At 48.0% G+C, this 24,605-nt stretch overlaps 1 protein-coding gene across 1 annotated transcript in view; it reads left to right on the top strand.

Annotated features, from left to right (window-relative positions):
* The window catches only part of LOC119457923 (proline-rich proteoglycan 2-like), a 65,591-nt gene extending 41,250 nt beyond the window's left edge, over window positions 1–24,341 (top strand). The window contains exons 1-6 of the mRNA XM_037719689.2: window positions 1,272–1,422; window positions 16,495–16,680; window positions 17,843–17,980; window positions 20,550–20,714; window positions 22,072–22,254; window positions 24,103–24,341. Of these exons, the coding sequence (XP_037575617.1) occupies window positions 1,383–1,422; window positions 16,495–16,680; window positions 17,843–17,980; window positions 20,550–20,714; window positions 22,072–22,254; window positions 24,103–24,137 (747 nt within the window). The 5' untranslated portion in view covers window positions 1,272–1,382 and the 3' untranslated portion in view covers window positions 24,138–24,341. Of the gene's footprint in view, window positions 1,423–16,494; window positions 16,681–17,842; window positions 17,981–20,549; window positions 20,715–22,071; window positions 22,255–24,102 lie in introns of the transcript that reaches the window.
* Window positions 24,342–24,605: the final 264 nt, after the last annotated feature.

Raw genomic sequence — 24,605 nt, 5'->3', positions numbered from 1 at the left:
GTAAGGAAAAGTGAATAGCGTGTTTATGCCGGTCTGTTGTCACTCCAAACATTTTTATGGAGAGCCTTAGAACATTTTTTTGGGAGAGCCCATGAAAATGGAACGGCACATTGAATAATAGCAGTCGCATCGGTATCAGCATTGGCGTCAGCGGGAGACGTCCGACCAACTTACGTACATGGTCATGCACGTTGCAAGAAGGGATAGCAGACCTTCTTTCTAGCACAACAGTGCCACTCCGGTCGCAAGCTCGATGCATGTGCGTCTAGATGAGCTGAAACTTTGATGACGCCGCATCGTAACACTTGGTACTGAAAACTTTTTTTTTCTGCTTGCTGCGTATGTTACCGCGCTGTTGCTAACACGAGAAGATACAGTGCTGGTTGTCCTAAGCACATAAGGCCAGAGCAGTTGTAGCAATATAAGTGGCTGAATTTCAGGCGTGCTTGGTGCAGTCCGAACGGCATAGGAAAGCCGAGAAATAAGAAAGCCGAGAAAGAGCGCATAGCAGTCGATAGCTCTCATAGCATGGCTTCACCGAATGATGCAAGAAGTCCCACTAATATATTATATCACACTTCTTGAAGCAAAAGTTACTTGTCTATGCTTTTGTTAAACGCTCTGACTGAATAAAAGCTCTGACTGAATAAAACCTCGGACTGAATAAGAAAAATTGTCTGTGTTGGTTTCGTTTCTGCTTCTTTCTGCTGGTTTCAAGGCCACGTCCTCCTGCTCAGCACCAAATGCTCAAGTCAGGGTGGTCAGTTAGACAAGATTGTTATTCGCGGTTAATATGTTATAGCACTAAAAGAGGCGGACACATAAAAAAGGACGCAGCACACCTCAAGCGTTTGTGTCATTGGTTTGTAGGCGCCACGTTGAAGTGACCGTGTCAATAAGCACCCGGACACGTTGATCAGCCTCTGCCCCTCATTCAATGCGGAGCATCCTACATTTTTTCACTGCAAATTTTTACCCTGGGGGAATCTTATACTTTATATACGTGGAATATCACAATTTGTAGCTGCCTGTCGCATTTATTCAGCACTGTTTTCTGAACGCTTGCTGAAGGACTACTTTTCCTTAATATAGTTCTATATGCTATTCAAGCACAGAAATACATGACGGGAGAGTCTGCAAGAAATGATGAGTGTCTTTCTTTTTATCAAATATGACAGCGCATTATTCGTTAACTTGAGAAACTGCCATGGTTCAATCTGCTGAGAGAATGTATGGGCGCGTGTGTTCTCTATTGTTTGAGGGTTTAGTAACGAATGCATGAGCTTTCCCGGGTAGTGTCTCATGGCACGCGGTACTAACAGAACAGGCTGTAAACTGAGGTTGCTCCTGTCGAAAGGGATACAAGAAACCATCGGGCAGCGATGAGGATCCTCTTGTTTACTTTTCTCACATGCTACATTGGTAAGTTCTCATAGTTCCAATTCATATAAACTGTTGTTACCTAACAATTCTAGTTTTTGATAAGTTTATTACGTCATTTTTTTCACATTTTCATCTTACGTTAAAACCGGCGTGACAACTGTATCGCATGAAAAAAATACACTGGGAAACACGTATTTGAAAAAGCTGCTACGCTCATATTTTGCAACACAATTATACTCGCTATAAGGCGGCGCCATGTACAAATGACTGCGCTGGATGGTAGGTAAGGAAAAGCTGCACGCCGGAAATGCTCAGTCTACCCGTCGGCGACGCTGAGTCAAACAGGTTCACTTATTTCAAGCATTCCACATTAGATTTATGATAATACTGTTCATGAAACTTAGAGGACGCCCGCTATATGCGGAGGGTGCTGTGAATCATTCGCATCCGTGGTTCTTGTCGGATACGCATTTCCTATGAGAGGCTCCTCGCCAGTCGACTCTGGTGTTCCACCGGTCAATTCGAGAGGCCTTCTTGGCTAATTGCGGCTGCAGGAAACTGACAGGACGATGGCGGTCAATTTAAAGTTTTGCAAGCCCTATCAGGACCTGCATCTAGACGCCGAGGGGAAGTGTGTTTTTATAAAGCCAGTAGCCATATAAGACGCATTGAAACGGCAGCGACCAGACAAAGATCTGCAGGCCCCCAATCTACGAGTATCTTCTCAAATACTGGATTGGTTCCTCAGTATACAATGCTCGTGGACTGCATTCACTGTGCCTGATCAGAGGCATCATATAACAAAGGAATCCAACATGCAGTGACGTGGCGTTTCCCTTCTCCAACGAAGTCCTTTTTGAAGGTCGCCAAGAGCCTCACTCGGCCTGTCTTGGCTCCACCAGGATTTAATCAGAGTTAGCCTAAAGACGTGCCCTCTGACTTATGTGAGGACGACCTATTCACACGCCGGAAAGAGCCTAAGGTCGGCTCATATTGGCTAATGATGGACTCTCACTTGAATGAGCCTAAAACCCGCCGTGGTGGCTTAGCGGCTATAGTATTGCGTTGCTAAGCACGAGGACGTTGGCTCAGATCCCGGCCGCGAATGCCGCCTTTCGATGGGCGTAAAACGCAAGAACGTCGTGTCCCATGCATTGTGGGCACGTTAAAGGTCCCCTGGTGGTGAAAATTAATCCGGAGTCCCCCACTACTGCGTGCTTCATAATCAATCGTGATTTTGGCGCGTAAAACCCCATATTTATTTTACCACAAAATTAGGAAATTATGCAGATGGCATGCACTGTGTGAATGCATATGGACTTATTCAGGCATTTTATTGGCGTTTGCGAGGCACGCAGCTATTTTTAGTTATAATTTTCGAAAACAAAGCTGATGGCCAACTTCTACACTTTTGCTCCTAAAAATGTAAATGTAAACCGAACGTAAACTTGTCGCAGATTAACACATAGATTCTACACGCCCCCACGAATGTTGACAACGACGCAGGGGTGACGACAGAGCGCCGGGGATGGAACGGTGGTAACGAAGAAATGCTAAAAGAATTCTGGGGTTTATTGTGAGATAACCAGGATATGATTATGAGGCACGCTGTAGGGTGGGACACCGGAATAATTTTGACCAGCTGGCTTCATTACCGTGCACCCAATGCATGGCTGTTTTGCATTTCGCCCCCATAAAAATGTGACCGCCGCGGCTGAGATTTATTCCCGTACCCTCGGGCCACGGAGGAAGATTATTTAGGAGTACAAACTCCCGTCAGCGTGCACGGGCGCGGGCCATCAGATAACGTCACATTAGCATGCGCTGACGAGGCCGCATGCAGTGGCGGCGCCTTGCGGTACGTCATGCAAGCAGCAGCAGCAGCAGCAGCAGCAGCAGCAGCAGCAGCAGCAGCAGCAGCAGCAGCAGCAGCAGCAGCAGCAGCAGCAGCAGCAGCAGCAAAAAAAAACTGAAGCCCGGCGGCGTGTTTCTATTTGCGCCTAAGCCCAGTGCTCGACCGCTGGCGCCGCCACGCGCCGCTCGCGCGTACCATGTTTCTAGCCGCCGCCATTGGAACGCAGAACACGCTGGGCTGGTGGTGAATAGGCACGACTAAAGCTCCTTCATCCACTTGCCACCGCCGCTTTTGGGTCGGCGAGAACGTTTATGGACGGCTTTAGGCACGACTACTGTGGCTGCTGTTAAGGGATCGATGGTATTCCTAAATACATGCATCACTGTTTTGATGATCCAAATCTAATCTCACTATCAGAGAGGGAGGAGTCTACCTGACTGGAGCAGTATTTTGTTTATTTGGGGTGTTGCGGAGTGCAGCGTAGCAACACCCCAGCGACCGCCGTTTCGCGTCGGCGCCCGGCAGCGCGGCTTCAACCGCGGCACCGGGGTTCAACCGACCGCCCCGCCAAACAGAGAGAAAGAAAAGAAGAGCGTGAGACCAAGAAAAAAATTACAAGTTTCTAACCAAGGCGAGATTCTAACCCCGCGTACGCCTGGTCTCAAAGCAAGTGTCGTAACCACTAAGCCATACAACCTTTTTTTTCCTTTATTGCCTGGCTTTGACACATAACATTTCACAAAAGGAACCGTACAATATACAATTACAATATACAATAGGGGAAGACGTATTCAACCACCATCGTGCTGGCTGCGTCTAATTAGAATTCGCGCAGATCCTCAAGCGGCTCTACTCTTGAGAGCCACTCGGGGGGTTCCGCTAATGCCCTATTGATTTAAAAAAAACCAGTGCATGCTCTCACGAAAATAAATTCGTGCAGGCCGTGCATCCTTATCAACGTAATATCGTGCCATTCTGGACCGCCAAATACACTGGAGGCCCATAAGCATAATGAAATCAAAAGGCACCCCATCCTCGTTATCTAAACTTAAGTACAGAATGCCATACGGGTCAAGTAGAAATTCTTTGCGTACTTTTCTCTGAAAGACATCCCAAAAATAAACGCCTTCCCAACAGTGTAAAAAAAAATGATCGATTGTCTCTGGGTGCTTGCAAATTAAACAGCGTGATCCCCACGCTAAAAACAATTCCTTTCTCTGCAAAAACTTTTTAACTGCTAATGTTCCCGTGTATAATTTAAAAAAGAATGTTTTCGTTCCGGGCGACACCTGCATTTTTTTAACTCTCTTTAAAACATCACTGCCTGGGCCTCCATGTACACAGACCTGTACAAGGGCACCGCGCTTCCAAAGCATGCATTCATGCGAACCATATGACTGCGTTCGAGCGCCCTCGGCGAAAGAAACCACCTACAAACATGGTACGCGTGGGCGGCGCATGGTGGCGCCAGCGGTCGAGCAATGGGCTTGGGGGCAAATACAAACACGCAGCCCGGCGGGCTGCTTGGGCGCGTTCTCTTCGGCGGCGCCCATGTCTCCCGCTCAACGCAGACGACAAGCAAACGAGAGAAGTTCGCTTCAGCGTGCATGCCGTAACGTTGTACTTGGGGACCTTTTTTTCTCTCTCTCTCCTGTCGCATCCTTTTACCCCTCCCCCGGTACAGGGTAGCCAACCCAAGATAATCTTTGGTTAACCTCCCTGTCTTTACCTTTTTTTTCTCTCTCTCTGTTTGGGGGCCTTTGAGTCAAATAGCAACGGTTATTGCCGGTGTCTGTTAACACCGACAATAACCTAATACGTGCAGCGTTGCTTTGTTCGGAATTTGATATCCTAAGATTAGTCGCAGGTGGGACGCGTAAGTGCCCTCTGCCGAACTTGTCAGGATCGCGGCCGAACGGGAGCGCACACATGCGCGGCCGGTTGCCCTGGCAACCAGAACGGCGATAATTTCTTTCTCGGCCGTCAGGTACCACCAGCCTGATAGTGGCTCCGCGGGCTTGTGACATTTTCTGAGTTTACGCTCCTAAAATTTTCTTGCTGCGTGCCTCGGGCTTAACGGTGCAGTGCCAAAGCAACTACACCAATACGCCGCCACGGCAGGTAGAAATGACAGGAACAGGAATAAAGGCGTCAAAAGTGACGACGGCATTACGACGAAGGCGTGTTTGCGTTTAGGTGAACTTCACTGACTGTAGATGCCCTGCCGGCCAGGGCTGCCTTGCGTTGCGCTATATAGTGAGTGACACTGACTCACACTGTACTCGGCACCCGGCAGTTCAGAAAGACACGAGCCATGAGCAATGAACTCCCCATAAATGGAGGCAAGAGGCAAAGACAGCTTTACTTGAAAGATATCCCACTTCGCAGAACTTGTCAAATAAGGTGTTCGGAAGACTTACCGCATGAAGAAAGTTTTAGAGTAAAGTGCATATAAGAAATCCGAAAGTTTTGCGCTTCTGCGCTTCCTGAAATGGACCAGCTTTCAGAACCGCTTTTGAGAATGTAAATGATTAACGCCTAATTTTGTTAGCGTAAGTGCAGTGTAATATATTCTCTCTTATTTCCCATCTTTCAGTCCTCTTTTCCGTTCCCCCTGCAGGAGAGTTAAACTGGCTAACTTTGGTAATTAAATATCTTTGTAATTTCTTCATAATTTCCCCATGTATGGTTTGCGTTAACGGTGGCAGCAGGAGCGTCCTAGAGTATTTTGTCAGATTTATGCTGCTAGTACAATGCGGCCTTCCATTTTATAGCTTTATTAGCCAAGAATCAAAATTAAAAAAAAAAACATCCTACCTGCCATGCCTGCGTGGATAAGTCGTGTAATAGCGATGCACATGGAAAACAATGAAAACGATACCGCTTCGTAGAATATGGCGGGGCGCTGCGAGCGCGCGACGGAGTTAGACGTGTGGCGTATCGGCTCCGTCGATTTTCGGCTGGAGCCACGGCTCAACTCTCTCTACCCCAACAAGACCGACGTCAATCGACGCAGCAAAGCATCTGGACCACGAGGATACTAAATTTCACCAGGTGGGCCCACTTTTGAAGATTTTACGGCCGAAGTGCACCCGATCACGGGGGAGACGCCGTTACGGCGTTACGCCTAACGGCGTCGAACACCGACGCCCGGCGGCGTTGAACCGGTCTCCTGAGGCAAAATGGCGGCCGCCGCGTCATTCCAGAGGGGTTACGATCCCGACGGCATGGCCTGGACGACGGTTCCAACATCGGAAGCCCAAAATTCTGCTGTTCCGAAATTTCGGCACGAATCTCTCAATGAAGCGGTCGCGTGCCGCTCGCTTGTTCAATCCAAGGCCGCCATGACATCCGGCACACCGGCCGACAAAACGCAGCCTCCTGTCTCGCGCGCTGCAGGAAGCAAAGGCAAGGCCCTTACTAACTGGAAGCATCGCCCTTTCCCAAAACCGGGCCCGGACGACTTCGTGGTCGTGCTCAAGCCACGCGAACATGTGTCGCTGCACCAAGCATTTTCGCAAAACCGCTACGGCGCCGCTTTTACAGCCTACCTCGGGCCCGAGGTGGCAAGGTCGGTTACGGTTATGCCGTCCCGTGAACAAAACCTCATCGTCATCCACACCCCGAACCCTGCGGCGGCAGATCGGCTCCTCGGGGAATTGTCCATACAAACCGAGAGTGGGGCGAATCCGCTCCACGGATACCTTCGACAAGACGGAGGCGATGTCTGCCACAGCGTCATCGCCGTCAGCAACACGGACACCACTGAATCGCTTCGGCAGCAGGTGCAATGGAGAGCAGGCACCATCGTCGAGGTGAGGAAATTCGGCGCTTCAAACAAAGCTCGGGTCACCTTCGCCGGGAGGGAGAAACCGCGTTTTGTGCACTATGAGAACATGCTCATCACAGTGCAAAACTACTACCGGACGATCCCAGCCTGCGGCCTGTGTGGGGCCGTCGGCCATAGAGCGGATGCCTGTCCCAACACGCAGCCGAGCATATGCGGACTCTGCGGGCAAGAAGCCCCGCTTGTGGAGGGGGTGCGGGCCCCTCACGAGTGTGTTCCGCGGTGCTCGGTTTGTGGCGGTGGACATGCCACAAATTCGCGGGAGTGTGCGGCAAAATTCCGCACACACAAGACGGCCGCCCCAAAGGGAGGGACAAATAATCAAATCGCGGCCAAGAAGAAGAGCCGTCATCTTGGCCCTCCCGGCGAGTCACGGGATGACAGCAATACCTAAAGCCCCTTGATGTTAGAAAGTAGCGACACTCTCCCCTCCGCGCGCGCTTTCCTCCTCAATTCTCCTCGGATTTCTCCCCCTCACCGGGCCGGCGCGGCGCTGAACCCTCCAGTGGCTCGCTGCAGCCGCATTAGAATCAATGCGCGCGCTTGTTTATTCGGCCCTTTCAAGCGTTGTATGGGAATTTATCCCTTGTGAAACTGTCATGACGAAAGTACGTTTCCGATAGAACGTCGTGACATTTTTTTTGAGGACGCTTCGATAAATAGAAGCGGAAGCGCTCCGAAAAAATGAGTACCAAGCAGTGGCTGAGCTGTTTACCTCTACGTCGTCACTTGGATAGTCCGTAACGCGGAGGTGTATTGGGTGCATACAATATAAGCAGCGTAGAGTATAAACTAGAATTTGGTTCACAATATTCGCTCTTAAAATGCTCAGAGAAGGTAACCAAGAAGAAATGTGATAGTTTACTTAAAGTGAATTCGCAAAGATTAGTGGGCCAAAAGCCTTTGTACCAATGCCACTGTGTAAAATACGTGCTGTGTTTGCGAAACAGCCAACATAGAACTTTACACACGCGCCTGTATTTCGTCACTATGAAACGACGAGAAATTACATTCCATCACCTCTGGGAGTAACCTAAGTCTCTCTCTCTCTCAAAAAAAAAAAAAACAGCAACAAAAGGCTGATTGCTTACACGGAAACTGCTAAGACTGGCACTTGATAATTAACTTACAGACTTCAAGATGGCAAGTTAATCAGAATTGAGGGAGATTATCAGAAGCGCGTGGCTTGTACTTAATGAGCATGCGCGAATAATAGATAATACCACTTATCTACATATATATTGCGGTTCATGCCTTCGCAACATAAAGTACGTAAAGAAAAAGAAATGCTCGCAGTATTGAAACTTTGCAAAGATACAATAAGCACGCAATAAGAGTAAAATAGTTCCTTGGCTTCACAAGTATCAGGCGCAAGGATCACACGCGCACACACACACACGCGCGCGCACACACATACACGCACACACGCACGCATATACACAAACACGCACACACACACGCACACAACTACAAAATATGAGTTACAGGCATTAACTCACAAATAACATACATTTGAAAACTAACGCACGCGCGAAAACACAAAAAGCTTTGTCACGGGTCGAAGAGTCAACAAAAATTTGAGCCGACTCACTTTAAGAAAAAAACTATATGCACAGTTATCGGTGCTCTGTATTGAACTGAACGAAGAGTCCGGCTATACGAAGATCATTAAAATCTTCATGCAACTACATCCGCAAATATGAGGAAAGCTGCAACATTCGCCTCGCAAAGAACGGCGTGCTTAGAAGGGGCGAAATCCCTTCTCCAGATGTTATGGAGCCACTGCTTCCGACGCACGACATTCCGTTCACCTCGGGGGATATAAAATAAGGCTTGCCCTTTCTCTGACCTGCTGCTGTAGTGAAACGCGCAGCAGCAAGGCATTTTCACTGAAAACGAAGCTCAGATTCCTACGAAAGGATGGAAAAACTTGGGAAACACACGTTCGGAGCGGCAGGGTGACCACTACTTGGACTGCTCATGGCGAGCGGGAGAAACCAGAGGCGCGCGAAAGCAAGTTCCGCGCAGTTTTCGTGACGTCAGGGTCACCTGACCGGGTAGTCTCGCGCGCCGCAGCCATTCAGCGTGGCGGATGCGCTGCCTCCGCGAAAGAGGGGGAGAAAAGGAGGAGGTTGACCGCGCCGGCGAGGGTGTGGCGGCGTAGATCAAAGCGTGTCGCTACTTTCTAACATCAAGGGGCTTTAGCAATACCGAGAAGCCGGCGCCATCTACCGGAGGAGCCGGCAAACGAACGTCGATGCAGCCGCCACCACACGGCGACACTGGAAAACTGTCGACGGCGCCACCACGCGGCGAAGCCAGGGCCTGGGCTAACGCCGTGAAATACGGAACGCAGGTGAGCGGTACGGGCAGGACTGCCTCCTCCTCCCCTTCCTCCTCCCCCCCTGCAGCACGCAGTGCCGAGCAAACCAAAATAGCAGCTCTCGAGGGCCAAATTCAGATGCTGCTCAAGAAAATTACGCTCCTAGAATCGCAATCAAAACAGCTTACCACTCCCCCCTCTCCCCCCGCACCCGAGGCTATGGAGAGTGAGCCCGCGGCACCGAAGGCAGCACTGAGCGCGGAAGCTGCACTTGAGGCCAGTCTAGAGGCCCGCATGGACGCCCGTTTCAATGCCCTAGAAACTCAAATTTCCGCGGCCATCACCTCCGCGATCGCCAAAATGACCGAAACAATACCCACAATCGTCGCACAGCACATCGCACAATCCTCGCGTGGCGTCCTACGAACCGGCGGTCTTATCAAAGACGTGTCTGGCCGCTATCCCAAAACGTCGCGTCGCGTAACTGAAACTGAGCTAGACGACGAGGACAGCTGCTCGCTCTCCGGAATTGAGGATGCCCCCCTCCCCGCGAGTGCTGGCTCCGTAGCTGCGTCCCTACAACCGCTCTTTCACTTCAGTGACCATGGCGGGCAGCCCTCAAGTTAGGCGCTCTCCCCGTATCAATTCGGCCACCCCCATCCAAATTACCCAATGGAACTGCCGGGGATTCCGCTCCCGCGTAAAGCGGGCGAACCTCCGGCTTCTCCTCTCAACATTCGCTTCACTCCCCGCGGTGGTTGCCCTCCAGGAGCCAGGGAGCGGCGCCACCCTTACAAACTATGTCACATTCCAACAGGACCCTTCTTCCTGTATATGCGTGCACAAAAATTACACAGCCAACCAGGTTGATTTGGAGCTGAATACTGAATATTCTTATGCGATGGTCACCCTTCTTCCGCTTAAGAAACAAAACGCACCATTACATATACTCAACATCTATTGTTCTCCCAAGTAAAAAAATGTAACTTTCGCAGCCCTCTTCAGTCGTGCCCTGAAGGCTGCGGGCAGGGACCCCCTGGTGATCGTGGGCGATTTCAACGCTCACAGCACACTCTGGGGGTACGTGCGTGAAGAGAAGCGCGGGCGCAAGTTGGCGGAACTTGCGTCCACGCTGGGCCTTACTCTTCACACCGACCCTGCACATCCAACGCGGGTGGGTAACTCCGTAACTCGGGACACGTGTCCGGACCTTACCTTCACCAAAAACATTAGACACGCAGAATAGGCCAACACCGAGGAAACCCTCGGCAGTGACCACTGCATACTCAACACCACCGTCCGAACCAAACCATTGGCAAGATCCCACGCCCAAGCCCGCTTACCCGACTGGACAAAGTTCCGGCGAAACTACACTAATTCGACCCCTATCCGCGAACAAGGTTACCACGCGTGGTCACAAGAATTGGTTACACACCTTCGTTGGACGGAGACTCAAGTTCAACTATCGGAGGCCACGCCGGAGGTGGACAACCACCTCCTGCACCTCTGGGAGGCGCGGCACTGCCTCGTCCGCAGATGGCGCCGCCAAAAACACAATCGGAAGCTTAAAATTCGCATCGCCGAGCTCACCCAACGAGCGGCAGAGTACGCGGCCCAGCTCGCCGACTCGAATTGGGTGGACCGATGCAACACGGCCGCTAGACAAATGTCTAGCCGGAGCACTTGGCGTCTCTTTCGCGCCTTGATCGACCCGAGTCAAACCAGAGCCGAGACACAAAAACATCTCCAACGGGCTATCCATGGCTTCGACGGAGACACCTCAAAATTAGCATGCAAACTACGCGATCAATACCTCTGTATCCAACATGACCCCCGAGGGCCAGCGTTCTCGTATGCAGGTTCCGAGAACGCGGAGCTGGATCAACCGTTCCGGCTCCATGACCTGAAGGCGGCCCTGGCTAAAATGAAGCGAGGAACGGCGCCGGGAAGAGACAAAATAACAGTGAAATTACTTGCCAATCTTCCCGACCCAGCCTACGACGCACTCCTCGCATACATAAACTCAATCTGGCTTGGTGAGGCACCCCTCCCGATCGAATGGAAGACCGCTCTGGTCACTTTCATTCCGAAAGCCGGCAAAGCCATAAACACGGACAACCTCCGCCCCATCTTCCTCATGTCTTGTGCGGGAAAGCTTATGGAGGCCATGGTGCGAGATAGGCTGTCCGAGTTTTTGGAAAACCAAAACGTATTCGCAGACACCATGTTCGGGTTCCGCCCGCACCGGTCCGCGCATGATGTCCTCCTTCAACTAGACCGCGAAATTCTAAATCCCGTCGAATACCCCCTCAATGACAAGGCCGTACTCGCCCTCGATTTGAAGGGGGCTTTCGACAATGTCACACACGACATAATACTGACGCGCCTCTCCCAAACCAACTGTGGACACAACACGTTTCAGTACGTTAGGCAATTTCTCGCCGACCGGCAATCGTATATCCGGATACAAGATGAAGAGCACGGCCCCTACCAATTAGGCACGAGAGGTACCCCGCAGGGCGCGGTCCTCTCACCTCTACTATTTAATTTGGCAATGATGAAACTCCCGGCTCAGCTGGAGAATGTAGGAGGCATACAGCACGCGCTGTATGCCGACGACGTTACCATCTGGGCTAAACACGGATCGGTAGGAGACATTGAAGCCAACCTGCAGCAAGCGGCGGAGATCGTGGACGCCTACGCCCGCCGCTGTGGCCTTCAATGCTCCCCTGCCAAATCGGAATTTGTGCACATTCACCCTTCGCCAAAGTGCACTACCAAAATTGAACTGTCCCTAGCAAACGGACCCATCCCAGAACACGATGAGATCAGAGTACTGGGTCTCGTTATTCATAAACACCGCCGAGTCGACACAACACTGGCCAAACTGCGCAGGGTGGGGGACCAGGTGGGCCGCATGGTCCGCCGGGTCTCCAATAAACGCGGGGGGTTACGGTGCAAAGACGCCTTGCGGCTGGCGCACGCATTCGTAACCAGTCGAGTCTTGTACTCAACTCCTTACCTCCACCTTCGCAAGTTTGATGTGAGCGCCCTCGAGGTGGTTCTCCGCAAAATTTACAAGCGTGCTCTCGACCTCCCGGTCAACACGTCCAACCAGCGCCTCCTGGGCCTCGGAATGGTCAACACCTTCACGGAGCTCCGAGAAGCACACTTGATGAACCACTACACAAGACTCTCAAAGACGCCGTCGGGTCGCCGCCTTCTTGCCCGATTACACATACAACATCCAACACTAACGGAAGAGCGCGTGCGCATCCCCGAAATCTGGAGATGCGCCCTGCACGTGCGCCCTCTTCCGGCCAACATGACACGAGGCGACCACAGTGGCCGGCGCCTCGCGCGGGCAGAAGCCTTGGCACGTCACTATGGGAACAAACATGGAGTATTCTACGTGGACGCCTCCCGCCCACACCATGGGGGTTGGTACACGGCCGCAGTCGTCCATCAAAAGACCGCGGTGAACGGCCTTACGTTTAAAGCACAACACTTAACACATGCGGAAGAGGTGGCCATCGCGCTCGCCGCCGCACATCAGGACTCGCGGGTGATCATCACCGACTCGCAAGGGGCCTGCAGGAACATCGAAAAGGGCTTTATACCCTATTTTGCATACCGCATACTTCAAAGCAGCGATTATCTCGGGGCCCCCGCGTCCCGCACGATAATATGGACTCCTGCGCACACGGGTCTCGAGGGCAACGAAGCAGCTGACGCCGCTGCCCGCGCGTTTACTCTCCGGGCATCGCCCTCGCCTCCCCTCGATGCGGACTCCGAACCCAATCCGGCTTTTACCTTTAAGGAAATCACCCAACATTACCAATTCGGCCACGCAATCTTTCCTAAGCCCTGTATGGGCCTCACGAAGGCGGAGGAGCGTTTACTCCTTCGCCTCTATACTAAAACACTGCTGTGCCCGGCAGTCCTAAAACATTTCGACCCTGCTTGCACAGGGGAGTGTCCACACTGCGGGGAAAAGTCTTCGGACATTTTCCACATGGTGTGGGCATGCCAATCCACCCCGCACCTTCCCCCTATACCCAACCCTATCCGGGAGGACTGGGAGGCGGCCCTGCTCGGCTGCTCCGACCTGGCGAGCCAGAAGGCCCTGGTCGTGCGTGCCCAAGCCGCGGCTATAGCCAATGGGCTTCTGTAATGAGGAGCCCACCTAGTATTTATAAGGAACGTCCCTTAAGGATCGGTCCACACCCTCCCTGTCAATACTTTGGCCAATAAAGTTTTTCAGTCAGTCAGTGGTAGAATATCTCTGACCAGAACGCTATGTACTACAGCGTCATTTTCTCAACACGTGAGACAACCGAATGGTTACAACGCACGCTGGCCTGTGATATCACGATAGCAGGCACAATTTAAGAGGTAATGTTGAGCGAGACTTGTTTTCGTTGAGTTCCAGGTTGTGGCGCACACTACAGGCTTTACTTCGCAGGCGCCGTGGATTGGAGTATCTGACACATGCGGAACGCTAATTGAGAACTAACAATACACTTGCCTTGTGACTACTGCTTCTCTGCTGTCCAATTTGCATTCGTTAAAGATTTCAGACAACTATGTCATTTCGGCAACTAAGTTCTGCAATTATTCCTGCGGTGTTGAGCATTTTCTAAAGGTGCAGCTTGAGGACTCGCTACATGATTATCTCTTCTTCTTTATGGGGTTTGCCAAAACCAGTTCTGATTATGAGGCACGCCGTAGTGGAGGGCTCCGGATTAGTTCTGACCACCTGAGGTTCTTTACCGTGCACTACAACGTAAGCGCAAGGGCGATTTTGCATTTCACCTCCATATAAATGCGGCCGCCGTGCCCGGGATTCGATCCCGGGATCTCGTGCTCAGCAGCGCAATAAATTGATGACAACAATCCTATATTCTATTTCTCAACAGCCGAATATCAGGGCCTTCACTGGAGTTCATGCGGTTGTTCGCTGCTGCATTGCAAAGGAGTAATGCATCAAATCTTCGCGGTCAATTAGGCTACTTCACATAAAACACCTGACACTGCGCACAGATTTATTTACAAGCACACATGCCGTAAAACAAAACGAAATACAACGTTCTATGGTTTTCTTACGGTCTAATAACTTCTACAAAACCATACATACTGTTGCTGCCGAATCGGGCGGGCGCATTCTTTGGCTGCTTCCATGGAGGCAGGCCCGTTCATCAATCAGCGTCGCCCAGACGGCGACGGGCACACAAGCGCCCCAAATTGGCAGTGCGCATCGTTTGGGTGTTTCCCCCTATGCCACCCCCTTCATCAGCGCACGCCTACCTGGCAACGCGGCGCGACACCGGCTGGGACGCGATGACAAAGAAGCTCACGAAGCCACCACAACCGCCACCCTTCGTGGAAGCGGGGACCAGCGTTAAGGTCACTCTCCCGACCCTTGGAAGACGAACGTCACTGAGAGATAGAAACCAAGTCGACGATTTTCGTGGAAGGATTTTGAATCCCCTGTTTCCAGATTGCCTCGTGCTTGCTTCGAAAGTGCAACATTAGAGGCGGAGTTTTGTAAACAATACGACCCCTCTGATTGGCCGCACCAGGGTCATCAGATTCCCTAGTCGGGTGAACTAGGCAATACAAATGTTTTATAAGCTGCCACCTTGAGTGCAGTAGCGTATCCTGACGTGTTCTGATATGTGCTCAGTCATCTAGTGAGTGGAGACATTCAATGTTCTCCCCCATGGAGTCGGCTTCCATATCTGGAACCACTGTAAATATGTAGAATAAACCCTTTTTCTCTCGCTATTTATCCCGGACGTACTCATCCCTTTGGCTGAAGAATCACCGGCCGGAACGCTACCCGAGTCCCAACAACACGTGTACCGACAACTGTTGTCAGCAGCATGTTTATTATAGGGCGCTTAAGAGCAGGCTTTCTTTAATTTTACATCATAGCAGCAATTGTGTTTCAGAGCAAAGGAAACAGTTCCCTAGTTACGTCTCACACGCTCGTAGCGATCAACCACGGCCAATGGTAATGGACAGAATCGCGACATTCTGAGCGAGCCCTACAAACCCGAACCATAATTGGATCTTGAGCAAAGCAGCTCGAAAGAAGCCGCATATAGAAGATAAGAAGAACAGGACAGGCCCCAAGTTATGAAATAAGGTTACATTTGACACGAAGCGTATTTAAAAGAAAAATTACACAAAAACGACGATAAACGCCCACAGCAAATGAATTACACCACGCACATTCGCAAAGTCAAGTAAACAATAATTAAGTCCTTAAATGTCACCTGATATTACTAAGAATTACCCTTTAAGCCGGAATATATTTCGACCCGGAATATAGGTCAACCCTTGATCTTGACATGGCCAGACGATGACTCACAATGTGTTATGGACCGCTATGCAAGACGAGGGGACGCTTTAGCTATTCCTTTTTGGGAAAACATTTAGGGTATATATCGCGAATTGTACGGTACTTTTCTTTGCGAATGTCCAATCGTGGGTAATTTGTCATCTTTTTTTGGTCAATTCCTTTTTTTTTCTTTTGTTACGTATTTGTATATACACCCCACGTCAAACGAAAGCTTGGTTATAAGTATAACACGTGATTTGTTGTTCGTCTTGCACTTCAGTTGCGTTTTGCACTGCGTTCCTTACGACGCCAGACGATCCAAGTCACCAAGTTGGCTAATTATCCGCGAGAACCTATACCGGAAATTGGAAGGCGGACGCGAACACCGAAGTAGCTAAACGTAATAATTGAGACAAAGAAGACTTGTTACGCTCTGCCATATCAGCTTGTGTATAAAATATGGATCATGACTCAAACAGCACCCTTTGACGTAAATGAACAATTCATTTTTAATATAGCCCAGGGCGAATTTATTGCGAAAGAGCCTTGACATGCATGTCTGAGGCAGCTCCGTTACAGAACACACAAATTTGCAGCTAAACGCTGGCTTCCAGGTTGCATACGAGTGCGCAACAATGTAGCTTTTCAAACAAATTTTTCAAATCATTTTACCAGTGAATGAACAATAATTGCTTCCGGAGAAGGTCGCTTCTGTTGAAAAGTTTTTTTTTTTCTTCCAGGTAAAGCAGCGTCATCGAACCGACGCTGCTTAAGTATGCCAACGGATGATGAAGAATGCGACAGTAATACCAACAAATGGTATTACAATAAAGTCGAAGGAAACTGTGAAAACTTTATGTATGGAGATTGTCCAGTGCAAGGCAATATATTTGACACCAAGGACGAATGCACAAATACTTGCAAAAGTAAGCCCAGTTTTAAGTATTAGTACATGTGTGGTGGGCGTGTCGTTATTTCTTACATACAAAATGTGTTTGGTTGCCCCTAATTATATTCTTCTAAGGCACTGTATTGTTACCTTCAACTGACATCACTTCGAATACATGGTACAGTAGGCAACAGAGATAGCACCACGTAAAATCCTAGTAATCAATACATGTTTAATATTTCTGGTAGCTCACAATTCGGATTGGCTGGAGAGTATAACATGTCGCTTTCTTTTAGTTTAGATGCGTAGACTAGAAAGTTCAGCTGACTTTTTTACTGCTGAAGCATCTCCAATATAAGGGGGATGGTCGTAACAATAAAAATACCGTCCCAGCGATCGGATGCTCTCAGTTATTTGTAACCTACCCGAATTCTTTCTCTCCAATATTACGCGTTTCAACAATGCTTCTCTTTTACTGCATAATCAATTTGGTGCGACGCTAGTACATATCCGTCACTTTGAATAAACTTTCACGATTTCTGTAAAACTTCTGTAGCACTTCTCACCTTCATTGCTTCCTGTTATTTTAGAAACTTCAATTACACCCTATCTTTCGCCAGCATTTGTCAATTCAATACAAAATTTATCTCCCGCTCAAAATAACAATTATATTGTTAATGAGCCAGAAATCGAATCTGTCGGTCACATCTGCTTCGCATCACTGTCATCACTTGAGAAAAGATGCAGTAAGCCAGTAAACAAAGCAAGTGCTTTCTTGCTAAACGATCTACAGTGTTTACAGGCTGCAACGGGTGTGGCTTGCACACTCTGTAAGGGAGTGAAAGCATCAGATACTTTGCCTACGTAAGAGCTTCTTGAAAAGATACGTAGTACAAAAACTGATTGCAGTAAAACTTCAAACCCGTTTGGGTGGTTTAGCTTTGTAATAAATAAACAGTGTGACAGGTTGGGAAGGAGGATTTGTGTATTTTGAGTACAGTGGGACGTAAACATAACCAATCAAAAAAGAAATAGAAAGAAGTGTTTGTACGTGCAGTAGAAAATTGGGCGATAAGGTCGATAATCATCGACTGGTGTGCAGGCTTGGTGCTGCACAATCAATGCCGCGCAACACTAGGTGCCAGGGTAATTGACGCACTTTCCAGGGTAAAGCTTACTGTTTGACACCTGGTTTGCAGACGCAGGAGAAGGACAACATAAGAAAAAGCCCGGCAGTGGATATGGTAAGGGCTCCAAAGGTCGTCCCACACCGTCGAGGCCAAGTGGCTCAAGCGAGAAAAATGCGGGTGGAGGAACCAGGCGTCCCGGAAGAAAAGGTGATGGTCAAATAGATGAATAGTAGAGATGTGAAGCTGCCCAAATCCTAGCGACATGGCCTCTATAAAGATTGTACCATGCACTATAGCATACAGTGTTCAGTCTTCCAAGGCCTTTAATATGAGGTAATAAATGAGGAATTTGTTGTAGTTAGAGCATTGGTCGCTAGAGCAGTTTCTTTTAAATGGAGAGCGCTGGTGCGGTGAGGCGCATTTGTGCTCTTGCGTTGAAATCTACTAATAAGAGGTGCAAGTGAGTGGGGCGCTGGGATGGGGGCGTGTGGACGGTTTGGCGGTGAAGATAAAGGCAGTGAACTGCTGATATGACCAATTTTATATTTCCCAAGGAGTTTGGTAGAATTTATGGACCTGACGTATTAAATCTTGTAATGAAGAAAACAAGACGACGACGAAGCAGTCAGCAAGCAAGCCACAGTGTTGTTGGTAACCACGCGCCCCAAACTTGTGCTTGCGTGGATTTTGGCTGCTGGTCGCCCCGCCGCTTCTTGACGTTCGCCCGTCGTTTGTCGCCGTTCTTTGACGTTCACACGTCTATAAATCATGTGACAATCTTTTTACTTTCCACCTTCGACGCTGGAACCTTTTAGATTTGTACTTAATAACAGTGGATATAGGAGTAGTAATGAGAATTATATACGCAATTGCACAATCTTGGATCAACTTTAACATAATGAAAAAATTGAACTGGTAACAGTTCCACTTGCGCAAGCCTGTTCCAATGTTGCATTGAAAGTCAAAAGAAAAACAGTCACAGGTAAGGTTACCTGTGACTGTAAACGCCGAGGATTTATGCGAGGCTACGGATAATATTTCCGCGCAAAATGCGGTCAAAATGCTGCGTGCGTTGAAAAATTAAGCAAGTTTTTTAATATATTTTAGGTTGCATTGCTCTAAAAACCCCGAATAAAGGCTTTGGAATAGTAAAGAAGAGCTTTTGTTCTAATTATATGATGGCATGCCGAATTCGTTTAGCTTCGAAGTACGTTTATTGTATGCTCAAGAAGACGCTACTGAGAAGGGCACGAATGTCAGTGAAGAAAAAAATTATTTCTCATTTTGCGAACGATCGGTCACTCAACACTCTAAGTCACAAAAGCAGTCTACGAGAGGACAATGGAAAGCCTCTTGAGACATTTCAACAAAAACACTGAGGTCATCTATTCCTCATTTTATGTGCGCAGCGCCTATGCGAATGCGCTTACATCGACTGTATTATTATGATAAACACTCGAATTACTGGGCCCTTGCGGTCATGTGCTGGTATGATGCATTTGCGCAGAACGGGTACAACCACCGACGCTACAATGCGACAGCGAGGGAGAAATCACAATTTCACCCGAAATGTGAAGCCCCCATGATAGTCATAGCAAGTTATTAGACAACTACACAAATCTCCGCAGTTTTGTTGGCCATATATTTACAGTAAACATTCGCTTGCAAATTAAATTAACAAGGATGGTGTCTCGCACGCCGAGGCAAACATGAACAGATATCGCTCGATGACCGCGAACACTCGCCGGCTGTACATTGGCATGATGAAGAGTTACTGCCTTGTAGAGTGAACCGATCTTGCTGTTTTCGCTTTAACACGCCGCCGAAAATTGACCTTACGCGGCCTCCAGCACTAGGCATGCCAATATATCGTACACAAAAGCGATTAGACATGTGGGCTCCCCCCGGGCTTGCACCTGCCGAATAATTTAGTAAATCGACAGCTGCTTACGCAGGACAGCTAAACGAAAGATAGTATGCAGCTGTTTTCATGAACTTTCGCGGTGCCGTCATTCCGACATATAACAAATATGCACTGCGAAATCGCAAGAGATTTTACTCCCGCCGTCAGGGCCTCCATTCAAGTGCGATAAATTTTGCTAACAGATTGAAAATTTGGATACAATTGGATAACAGGAAATAGGGAAATGTTCTGCCATGCCAATTCAACTACGCGTGCTCTGTTATTCACCAGTTGTAGCATGCGCACAGACTTTTGGTGCCTTTTTTGACTATGGGAGGTGGGCATCCTGCCCTACCAGGAATTAAAACAGAAGCCATGTGCTAATATTGCTGGTGCTGCAAAGCTATCTTGACCAAAGCCGTTTACACAGAAACGTATTTTGGTGCAGTATGTAGTAGCTGTGAGCGCATTTCTCTTTTTCAAAATTACTCCGAATATTATGTTAAACTATCTGCTTATTTAAGGTTGATTCTTAAGTATGTCAAGTATTAAAATAAGACTGCATTATATCCGACGGTTTTGTTACAGAGGTTTCAAACCTAAGCGGTGTCATCGTTATCGGCACCCCACACTAACTTACTAAACTCAGGGATGGCATTCAAATGAACGTTTCTGTGCTTCAGATGATTACATTGCCCAAGACAGGTCTCACACGCCAGCTTGTCGTAGTAACGAAACGTAGCGCATTGCACTCTGTTCTCGCAATAACACGAAACACGTGCTTGTGAGACTCAGTTAAACATGACGATAGAGTAGCAATATGCATACTGCATCCCAAGACTACAGTTTCCATGAACTGGAACAAATATGCAGGATCAGAAGAAGATGAGACGGGTCCGAGCAGGGGGCCTGGTAAAGGACACGGGGGCAACCGGTGGCCACCGAGGCCGAGCATACCACAGAAGCCGAAGCCACATAAACCACATAGGCCAGTATACCAAAATCCCTTCGGTGGAACGAAACATCGGCCACGCCCACGTAAGTATAATGCTCTATTGCCTGCAATAAACTCGAGTCCAAGGGCGCTATAACGTAAAATTATTCCAAACTGTTTTGCTTCCCAACTCCTGACAGCAAATTTACGTAACCAACCATTTACGTAACCAAATTTAAGGCGGTTACCCGCAGCATTGTCTGAACAACCAAATCAAACACTCTCCTCGTGTATAGGAGGTCACCTTTGTTCGCTTTCAAAACCAATAACATTGTCTACACTCAGCGGGTTTTCTGATATATTTGGCTGACAAGAGGTGAGGAGCACGCTCTAGCGGAGAGGTTTTCGGTGGGTCCGAGCCAGCACAGCGAAAATAGATAACCGCATGAAGAGCGTGGTGCCGGCTTCTCCGATTGGTCCACTCCGCCGTACTTAGTTTGCGGTGGCTGGTTGAAAATCGCGGCGGCGCGCAACGGAAGGATAAGATTACCGCTGAAACGGGTCCTGAGCAAGGAAGAGTTGGCAGAGCGATGTCGTATGCATGCCGAAAGGGCTCGATAACGTTTTACTGCCACGCAAAAAGGTTTATCATGGGCGAATTATTACATGCTCACCGGCAGGTGCGAGTAGCGAGGGCCTGAGTGATTGGCGGCAGCCATCTTCTATTCCTTTCGGAACGGGGCAGTCTGTGGCTATTCATAAACATTTTCAGTTTTGTTCGGCATAATAACGCATTTTTTTTCGCATAGACGTCACGTTTACGTGATGAGTTTTCGCGGTGTTGTGAGGTCGCGTGACAAACAGGCGAAGTGGGCGTAGCCAGACGACATTGGACCAATAGCAGAGGGCTAATGGTGAAAAGGCGTCGAATCAGGAATGATGATTTTTATTTTGTGCGATTTAATCATGCATAATCAGTGTGTACACGTTATGTCAGGTGGGGAGCTATCGCGGTTTTTCTGATGTCGCGTGACAGATAGGCGCAGTTGGGAGTGGCCCCAAAATGTTTTGACCAACCGTGACGGCTGATTGCAGAACTTGGAATCAAAACAGTTTGGAATAATTTTACGTTATAGCGCCGCAAAATAACGAGACGTTCAAGCTCAGCACAGAAAGGACAGGCCGGTCGGGGTACCTGTAGCAAAGCCGTTATGCACATGCAGGGTCTATAATAATGGCTTTCAGTCGTGTGTAATGGTGACGATTGTACAGTCGAGGGCGTTCGGAAAGATAGAAGAAATCATTGCGATCTGAACGTTGGATCTCTGCAATTCATAACAGCTAAAGCGACCATACGATGCGACATTTTCACCGCGTTGTACGGACAACCAATTGCGAAATAATAGGATTAGATTTAGTGTACGTGGACATAAGTAAAGCATAAAACTGTATTTTTTTCAGCTCACCAACGTCCAGGCAAAGGAAGCTGTGGAGCAAGACCAAAAAGGGGAGACTGCGATGATAACCGGGGCAAGTGGTTTAATAATGGACCATTCATGACTTGCTCTCGTGTGCGGAAAGGGAACTGCCCGACCGTCGGATCATTCTTCGAAAGCTGTGAGGATTGTATGCGGAAATGCCGCCGTAAGTCATCCCTTTCTTATTGTTCTTGCCACGCGCGTCATTCCTTTCGATAACACTCCTGGGCACCATGGGCTGTGTTGGTCAAATGAACTACTGCATTATGCTTCTGCTTGGATGTCTATGACTACAAGAGAATCAGTGTTGTTGAAAGTGCACACTTTTAGGGACGCGATACAGGGCAGATAAATTAGGCCAGTAATGTAAACGGAATCCATGGGCCATTCCTTATGGGGCGCTGCGAATCAAGCAAGGAATTTCTCAGACATCTTTGCATGTCATAAGAATCGTGTTCTAAACGATGGATATTAGGGAGGCTTTATTGGCATTCGCATACGAAGCTTAATCGTAATTGACTCCTTCGTGGTAGGTATGGTAAACCTTAGAAATTATTGATGTTACCTTCAATTTACTCTGCAGGGTGGTCTCAATGAATTTTAGTACCATAATTTTTAGCACAGAAATCGTGTATCTTCTAGGTGTACAGAGAGAGTCAACAGTATGCGTGAGGTTTCTCAGAAAAAGGCAAATAACAAACGACTTCCTGCTCGCTACCATTACAAGAGTACAACACTATGTTCGTCGCGTACACTAACACACGTAGCGTACTTCAAGTCCATACGGCTTGCCCAAGCTTAAGAACTTTCACCGTTCATGTACATCACCAGTGCTTAGGTACAAGCGCGGAAAAAATATTTTGTTTTGGAACTACCGAAAGCATCCTTGTATTTCGAAGAAGCCAAGATGATGACATACATCACGTTTCAAACAATATTCTAGTCTTTGGAAGGCGTGGGAGTCACTGACCAAGCAAGTTCAAATTTGAAAACTTCCACAAGGAAGTCATACAAATATGTTACGATACTAGTTTCTGATAGTCACTGTTGTTAACTGGCCACAAATGATCGCCTCCTTCAAAAATGTCCATTCTAGTAAAGTCAGAAATGATGGAGAAGTTGACCGGTGTATGACATGAATAATGCACATTAGGTAGAGGGCCAGTGCGACCATGTTATATCGACTAAAGTAACGCATTCTATCAGTAGGAAGGTTTCCTTTAATATGTTTGCCTGCGAAGAAATTTTTAGAGTAAGAATATTTTACCTGGTTTAACTAATCTCTACGTATAGCAGTGGCTGCAATTTAGTAAGATTGCAAAAGGCGGGCACCAAGATAGGTCAAGACGCAAAACCAGGAGGCTGCACATCACACATTGGAATACTTGTGTCGAGTGAACTCTGGCACAACCATTGGCAATCTGGTGAACATGACATAAATTATGCATCCAATCCTTTAAAGAGCTTTGACACACTGACAGTGTGTTTCTCTCGCATTTGCCGCCTAAGCGTCAATAATATTTCCCTGATTTCGTTTTTTCTTTACTTTTTTTTTGTATCTTACACAATTTCAAATGATAGCCTCAAAGGAGCTCTCTGTCCTCTTCTGTAATAAAAATACTTATGAACTATAGAATATCAGGCTAGAGGGCATTAGACTACAGGACGGTAAATTGCAAGCCAACTAAAAAATAAACTTAAATAATCTGTAGAGCTTTTTTATGGCTATGGCATAATCCAGACAAGGCAGGCTAACGTGGATTAGCTTGAAAACTTGCTCCAATAGTCAAGAATGCGAGTTCATTGTGATGTTACAAGCTCAGGAAAAGAAATACGTATATCTTATAATAAATCGCCTTCCTAGTAAGCTGTATTACTAATACATTTTATTTAGAGACGTATGGTTTCTCCCTACAACCTATAATATGTTCTGTCTAATGCTGAGATTGCGTTACGTAAACCATGACGCAGTTATTTCTCCATATTTTCTCTCTCAACTACACCAACCTTATAGCGAACAAGATCCACACCTGCCAGTTCATGACCTGAACAAGTGCTACAAGACCACTGCACAAACTAATGCGGTGCCTCAGCCACAGTTTGCTGCATGGTGCGGGGAAGAAGAAAGTAAAAACTAAGTTGCAAAATAAAGTACATATTATCAAGAAAGCTGGAGCACAATAATATTTTATGATTTGTCGGGTTTGTTTACGATGACACACGCTCACCAAATAAAGGAAATTTGGTTTCGTGGCTCGTGTTACTGAAGGCTCTATACTGAACCATATTTTTATGCAAGAAAATGTGAATGTAACAATTATTTACATCGGAACAAATATGTATATGTTGAAAGGGTTAACTATAATTAACAATAATTACCACATACGAAAATTAAATGAATAATTTACGGCAGTTTGCGTGGTAAGACCACAATGTGATTATAAGTTACGCCTTAGTGGGGTATTCCAAGGTATTTGGACAGCCTGGAATTATTTAACGGGCACCCATTGCAGGGTA

This window comes from Dermacentor silvarum, chromosome 7, assembly GCF_013339745.2.
Source record: "Dermacentor silvarum isolate Dsil-2018 chromosome 7, BIME_Dsil_1.4, whole genome shotgun sequence".
Lineage (NCBI taxonomy): Eukaryota > Metazoa > Arthropoda > Arachnida > Ixodida > Ixodidae > Dermacentor > Dermacentor silvarum.
Note: the sequence above shows the minus strand (reverse complement) of the source record. Positions and strands in the feature narration are given on the sequence as shown.